We start from the raw sequence: 6633 nt of genomic DNA on the forward strand, positions 1-6633 counted from the left end.
TGTGTGGCTGGGGTCCCTGCTTGTCTCGCTGGGCAAAGAACGGGCGCGCGGCGGGAGGGCGCGAGGTGCCGGTGGGCCGTGTACCTGTGATCTGTGCGAGCGGGCTGCGTGAGAGCGACTGGGTTGAGATGGAGCGCGCCGTGCCGCGTGGCTGATGCGGCGCCTGCCTGTCGAGTGACGCGCAGCCTTGCTGCTCCCTGCTTGCCTCCTTCGCATCGTCCACATCCCTCGAGTTGCCTGTCCAGCCGCGACTCAATTCCCCTGCTTTTGCATCGTCGTACTCGCACACGCGCATAGAGCTTCAGCACCACCGCTGCCCATCGCTCCTCAGCCTCGACTCCGAGTGCCTGCGCGAGCGACCGCTTCCGGACCCTCGCGCACCTTCCCGCGCTCCAGCCGCGCGACTGAGCCTCCTCGTCGCGCATCTCGCACGCACATCGCCTGCCCTTCCACACCGCAATGTCCTCGACATCATCTTCCTCCTCTGCCGACGGCCGCGGCTCAGCAGCGCCCGGCCCCTCGTCGCTTGCCTCGTCCATGGGCGACATGTCCCTGTCCGGCGGTGCGCAGTCGCGGCCGCCGGCACCTCGCGCGGCCGCATCAGGCGGGCCTCCTCCGCGCGGAGGTGGCGGACCGCCGGGTGGTAGCGGCGGCCCGCAGCCAAGGCACACCGGCGCAGGCATTGGCAGCATTGCCAGTGTCAACTCGCGCGCTCGCGCCATGGCTACTGGTCCGCTGCCGCCTAGTCTGCAGGCAAAGCTCGCTGCGGTGAGTGTAGAGGAGACAGAGAGGGTGTGTGCTTCGATGCTGCGGCAGACCAAAGTGCTGGGTGTGGCAGCAAGGCCATGGCAAGCTCGCCATGCGGTCTAGCGGCGGAGTGCTTGGAAGCGGCAGCGCGGCTGCGATGCACACCCGAGAGCGTCTAGCGCGACCGGCTGTCGGAGAGCGTGAACCTTTCTCCGCTCGTCTTCTGTTCCTTGGATCTGCTGCACTACCTTTCGCCAATCTGCCGCTGCGATGAGCTGCTGGCACGATCTTCCTGCTGCGCCAGCTTCGCCCTTGCTCACACCAAGCCCTTCGCAGAACGCCAATCGCGGCTCGCCGTCACCGCAGTTCACGCACATGTCGCCGGACCAACGGCTCGACTCTGCCTCGCTGCTCTCGCGCGGCGGCGGCGGACCAGGAGGCATTGGCGCGCCAGGCAGCGGCGCACCGAGCATGAATGCACCCGGCGCACCCGGCCTGAGCTCGCTGCGTGGTGGGCCGATGCGCACCACCTCGGCGCCCGCCGTGCCCGCGCCCGGCGCTGGCGGCATGGCGGCGCGGCGTGCACGCGGCGGCCTGAAGCTCAGCGACATGGGCATCAACATGGACGCCAATGGCCCGCCTCCGCCAGGCGTGCCGGGTGCGCCGCCGGCCAAGCGCCTCGCACCGCCAGGACGGCTGGCTGGCGCCAGTGCAGGCAACCTGATGAGCTCGGCCTTCTCGAATTTCTCGAACGTCGTGTGAGTGCGGCCTGCGGCAGAGGCCTCGCGGGCCTTGCACTGCTGACACGGCGCCCTCAGCGACCCGTCTGGGCGGCTCAACTTTGCCGGCAAGGCCGTGCTGCACCGCTCCGGCGTCGACTTCCACAACGGCACGTCGTTCAACATCAACATGGAGGACCTCGAGCTGCTCGACGAGCTGGGCAAGGGCAACTACGGCTCCGTGCGCATGGTGCGGCACATGACGACGAAGATTGACATGGCGATGAAGGTGCGTGCTTCGCAGCGCGGAGAGAAGCGATGCCTGCAGCTGACAGCGCACGCTTGCAGGAGATCCGCCTAGAGCTCGACGAGTCGAAGCTGCACGGCATCATCACCGAGCTCGACATTCTACATCGCGCCATCGCGCCCGAGATCGTCGAGTTCTACGGCGCCTTCTTCGTCGAGAGCTGCGTGTACTACTGCATCGAGTACATGGACGCCGGCTCGCTCGAGGCGCTCTACGACGGGCCGTGCTCGATCCCAGAGGACGTACTGGCGCGCATTGTGGGCAGCATGGTGCGCGGCCTCAGCTTCCTCAAGGATGAGCTGCAGATCATGCATCGCGGTAAGTGACACTCCTCAGCCACGCTGCGCCCTCGGCTCATCCTCTCGCGCGCAGACGTCAAGCCTACAAACGTGCTGATGAACACGCGCGGCGAGTGCAAGCTGTGCGACTTTGGCGTGTCGGGCCAGCTGGAGAAGAGTCTGGCGAAGACGAACATCGGCTGTCAGAGCTACATGGCGGTGAGTGCAGCTGCGTGTGCCGCCTGCCCACTTTCGCTGACATGTTGCCCAGCCCGAGCGCATCAAGGGCGAGTCGCAGAATCTCGTCAGCACATACACCGTCGCCTCCGACGTCTGGTCGCTCGGCCTCACGATCGTCGAGGTGACGCTCGGCACGTACCCGTATCCGCCGGAGACGTACTCGAACGTCTTTGCGCAGCTGCAGGCCATCGTGCACGGCGACCCGCCGCAGCTGCCGGCGATGTACACAGATGTGGCGCGCGACTTTACCGACGGCTGTCTGGAGAAGGTCCCGGAGCGGCGCTCGACGTACGCATCGATGCTCAAGCACCCCTGGCTCATCGCCGACGCCGAGAAGGGCAAGGACGGCGTCGACATGAAGGGTTGGGTGGAGGAGGCGCTGCGCAAGCGCGGCGAGCGCAAGGCGCGCGAGTCGCAGACGAACATCCCGGCTGCCGTCGATGCGCGACCGGTCCGCGCCTCGGCACCGCCGCCATGAGCCGCAGCTCACCGCAGCCTCCTCCTCTCGTCCCTACGCATATCTCTCCTCTCACCATCCGCCGTGACTGCCTCTCTACCGCGCGCTGAGCTCCACACTGCACCTGCTCGCCCGCCCTCTATTTGACCTGTCCTTCCCGGCCTGCGACCGCTCAATTGTTCCCGTCTATCCAACATCCGCACGCAATTCACCGCGCCTACTTCATGCAGCTCTCGTGCGTCTCCTGCTCGTCAGACGTCGCCGCGATGGTGAATGAATGGCGCCGCGGCCGCAGATCGATTGCATGCGGACGCGTACATCGTCCGCATCTCTCGCGAGGGCCGAGCGGGTATAGCGTGTGAGAATCGAATAGGCAGCAAGAGAGGGTGATAATCAATCATTCGGACGCCCACATGGCGGGCCCTGGAGGACAAGGTGTGAGCTGGCGTTCGAGCGGAGTCAGACGGCGCAGACACGCACAGTTGATCGGCAGGCGCGGCACGGTGGGGATGCTGCCATCGAGCTGCGCATTGGAGAAATAGTCGTCGTGCTCCTAATGCAAAGGGTCAGCAAGAGGCGGCTGGGGACGAGACAGCTCTGAATGCGCACCTGCACTGTCTGCTCGTACTCGCGCAGGCTCTGCACCGCGTACACGTGCAGCGTCTTGTCGTAGCTGCGCCGCAGATGCGTCGGCACGGAGGGCACTGGCGGTGCCTCCTCGTCCTGGTTGACCAGGTCAAATGCAGGGCCCGGCAGGAAGGACGAGCGCTTCGAGAAGGCGCGTGACACGCGTGGCGACGCCGTGCCGAGGCGTGGCGAGGAGCGGCCGTTGGGCATCAAGGCATGGCTGGCGGGCGGAAGCTGCGAGGTCGGCGACTGCAGATCGAACGACACGTCCGGAGCCAGGTGATCGCCGTTGGTTGGCTGCACAGCGTCCGTCGAGTCCGGCCCGATGCGGCCCTCGAAGCTGAACTCGGAGCCCGGCGACGGGCCGTCTTCCGCGCGCGGCGTGTCCCCACCGCCGAACGACGAGATCGTGCTCTTCTCCCACGGGCTGCTCGCATTGGAGCCGGCGTCGTCATCGTCGTCGTCAGAGTCGCTGTCGAGCTCGTCCAGCCGCGGCATGCGTGCGCGCGGCTCGTTCTTGATCGTCGGACTCTCGATGAGGCCTTGTGGCGAGCCCGACGCGCCGTCGCTGCCTGCGCTCAACGGCTCGTTCTTGCCCTTCGTCCGCCCGGTGCTGCTCTTGGCACCAAGCGCGCGAAGCCACTTGGCGGCGCGCGACTGCGTCTTGATCTCGGCCTTGGACGTCAGGACCGGGTCTGGCAGGCCGATGCCAAGCACGCGCTCAGCCTTGGTCGTCTCGGGTCGGTGCACAGACGGCGTGTGCCGGATGGTGCTGACGAACGACAGCGGCCGGGGTCGCGACTTGCCCGAGCCGTCTCCCTGCTTCTGCTCTTCCGTCTCAGAGCCCGAGTCAGTCGCGCCTGACGACGGCGAAAGCTCGTCGTGCCTGCGGCGAATGTCGTCCAGCCGTTGGTTGAAGAGGTGCGCGATGCTGACATTCGTCTTGCCCTTCGCATCGTCGGCGGGGTTCGGGAAGTCATTGATGCGCGCAAGCCGAACTGTATGCGTGGTCAGCCGCGCTCGCAGAAGAGACCAAGCTTTCAGAGATACTCACAGACGAGAAGATGCAGGAAGTACGCCCTGATCGTGAATGACCACGACAGGAAGAGCTTCTCGAAGACGGCAGGGTTGAGCAAAATGTCCTCGCAGAAGCGCGTGCGGTTGCGCTTGGTGCTCGTCAAAACGCCGAAGTTGGAGTAGCAGAACTGCGCAGGGTTGAGCCACTGGCACATGTGGTGTGGACGCTATACTCACCGCGACGGTTCGCATGAGCGCCAGCGCGTGGTCAGCCTCGCGCAGGAGCAGGCCGACCGTCTCGATGATGAAGTCGATGTCGATCAGCGACTCTGCGTGCAGCTCGGCCGTGTCGATGTGGTTGAGCACGCCGTCGAGCCAGTCCATGACGCAGAACACGCCCTGCACATCGTACAGGGACGTGCGCTTGAGCAGGCATTTGACGTGCGCGCCGAGCATCGGCCCGAACATGTGGTTGCTCGTGCTTGGCGCACGCACGATATCGACCACGATGGCGGTGCAGCGGCGATTGGCGGCCTCGAGGTGTCGAGGCTTGCCGGCCGTGCTGCCTGACAGCACGTTGGCCGTCTCACCGGGGTTGCTGATGGCAAGTGTCAGCGCTGCTGCGGCGCCGCAGGTCCATGCACAACTCACAAGTTCTTCTGTGACGACAGCGTCGTCACAGAGAGGATGTCGCGGTGCACGAGCGACAGACACTTCTGGTGGATGCACGTGGCGAGATGCGCGTATCCAGGAGCGCCGAAGAACGCGCGCGAGGCGGCAGCATCGAACGTCTCGCGGGCCGACATGAGGCTAGCCAGCTGGCGGTGGAAGCTGCGGCAGAAGCTGAAGAAGAGCTCAGAGTCGTCCGACTGCCAGCGGCGCAGCCAGTTGCCGGTCATCTCGACCTCGACCTCGGGCTGGCGCACGAGGAAGCGGTCCTCCTCGTTCTCATCCTCGCCAGTGCCCGCGAGCGTCTGCGAGTCGAGGATCTTGAGATAGCTGCGCGCGTCGCGGTAGCAGAAGGGCTGCAGCGACACGGGGAAGCGCATGCAGTAGTCGTCCCAGTCCGCCGGCTGCGCCGCGTCCCAGCCTGCCTCCGTCGCCACGCGCTCAAGCGCGAAGCGGTTGACAGGCAGGGCGCGGAGGAGCTTGCTTGCGACACCGTCCACGCGGAAGAATGCGACAGCTGTGACGAGGCAGACGTGAGCACAGAGCACTCGCCGTGCAGCAACGGCGGCGACACATACCAAGCAGACGCCCGGAGAAGATCAGCGTGTTCTGGTAGACGCCCTTCTTGTTCAGCTCGCCGATGGCGTACGAGAGGATATGGCCGAAGACGGACGAGAAGCGCGCCTCGTCCTCTGGATCGGACGTCAGCACCGGCGCAGAGAAGTTGCGGCTCTCGATCATGCACGCGATGCTCTCGAGGATGGCACCGCGGTCTGCCGAGGTCTGCACGTGCTGTAGGTCGAGCAGCAGCAGCCGGATCCACTCGAAGAAGAGCGTGCGGCGCGCCTTGCCGTTGGCGAAAGGGCCGCCTCCTTCCACCTCGACAACGGGCGTCTCAGCCTCGAGCGCAAGAAAGGGCAGGAGCACACTCCGGAGCAGCGCGCCCTTGTCCAGCGAGGCGCCTTCCTTGAAGCGCTTGAGTGCGGTGTTGACCTCTGCCCACGCTTGTGCTGGCAGCATGCTGACGGCCTCGTCGAGCGACGAGCGCTGCTCGCCAATGTCAAAGTCGTTGGAGTTGAACGAGATGATCTGGCCATCGCCCTGCCGAGCGCCTCTGCTCTCGTGCATCGCGCTGGAAGCGGCGCCGCGCCCGTTCTTGCGCCCATTCTCAGTTGAGCCTCGCGGCGTCGCGTCCTCGCCGCGCCGCGACACAGCGGCGTCTTGACCTGACGGCCCTGCCTTGACTCGCACACCTCGGCGTGTGTGCGTCAGAGCTCCGGCGGGCACGAAGGTAGCTGCATCGATCGACGGCACAGCAGGCGACGGGGCTGCGGCAGCGGTGACTGCAGCAGGGATGGCGTCCTCCGCCGGTGCAGACGACGCAGGCGGAGCGGTCAGACCTTCCAGGCGCATCAAGGTCGCCGCGTCGGCCTGCAGCGTGGCCGGACGCTCGCGCTGCTTCTTGGGTGCATCTTGCTTCGGCGCATTTAGACGCGGTGTCTCGCTCTCGTCTGCCTCGGCTTTCCATGCCGTCGCCGTCGGGGCCGAGGCCTGCCTCTGGTGTGTCGGCGT

General features: G+C 66.0%; 2 protein-coding genes across 2 annotated transcripts; both read left to right on the plus strand.

Moving 5' to 3' along the window:
- Nucleotides 1-216: 216 nt before the first annotated feature.
- FA09DRAFT_327951 (kinase-like protein) lies at nucleotides 217-3162 on the plus strand. The gene is made up of 6 exons (XM_025741592.1): nucleotides 217-768; nucleotides 1084-1505; nucleotides 1566-1755; nucleotides 1815-2091; nucleotides 2146-2270; nucleotides 2323-3162. The coding sequence occupies exons 1-6, from the start codon at nucleotides 460-462 to the stop codon at nucleotides 2767-2769; spliced, it is 1770 nt and encodes a 589-aa protein (XP_025600813.1). The 5' UTR covers nucleotides 217-459; the 3' UTR covers nucleotides 2770-3162.
- An 18-nt stretch (nucleotides 3163-3180) lies between these two features.
- FA09DRAFT_189735 (hypothetical protein) lies at nucleotides 3181-4625 on the plus strand. Its single transcript, XM_025739384.1, has 3 exons — nucleotides 3181-4188; nucleotides 4295-4375; nucleotides 4432-4625. The coding sequence occupies exons 1-3, from the start codon at nucleotides 3592-3594 to the stop codon at nucleotides 4573-4575; spliced, it is 822 nt and encodes a 273-aa protein (XP_025600814.1). The 5' UTR covers nucleotides 3181-3591; the 3' UTR covers nucleotides 4576-4625.
- The last annotated feature ends 2008 nt before the right edge of the window (nucleotides 4626-6633 follow it).

Source organism: Tilletiopsis washingtonensis, assembly GCF_003144115.1.
Source record: "Tilletiopsis washingtonensis strain MCA 4186 unplaced genomic scaffold FA09scaffold_3, whole genome shotgun sequence".
NCBI lineage: Eukaryota > Fungi > Basidiomycota > Exobasidiomycetes > Entylomatales > Tilletiopsis > Tilletiopsis washingtonensis.

Excerpts from the sequence above, each read along its gene's own strand:
- FA09DRAFT_327951 (XM_025741592.1), top strand. The coding sequence starts at position 460 with ATGTCCTCGACATCATCTTCCTCCTCTGCCGACGGCCGCGGCTCAGCA. Across the intron at positions 2,092-2,145 it reads GCTGCAGATCATGCATCGCG|ACGTCAAGCCTACAAACGTG; the intron begins GTAAGTGACACT and ends TCTCGCGCGCAG. Across the intron at positions 2,271-2,322 it reads GCTGTCAGAGCTACATGGCG|CCCGAGCGCATCAAGGGCGA; the intron begins GTGAGTGCAGCT and ends CATGTTGCCCAG.
- FA09DRAFT_189735 (XM_025739384.1), top strand. The coding sequence starts at position 3,592 with ATGGCTGGCGGGCGGAAGCTGCGAGGTCGGCGACTGCAGATCGAACGA. Across the intron at positions 4,189-4,294 it reads GGTCGCGACTTGCCCGAGCC|AGGTGCGCGATGCTGACATT; the intron begins GTCTCCCTGCTT and ends CGTTGGTTGAAG. Across the intron at positions 4,376-4,431 it reads TGATGCGCGCAAGCCGAACT|ACGAGAAGATGCAGGAAGTA; the intron begins GTATGCGTGGTC and ends AGATACTCACAG.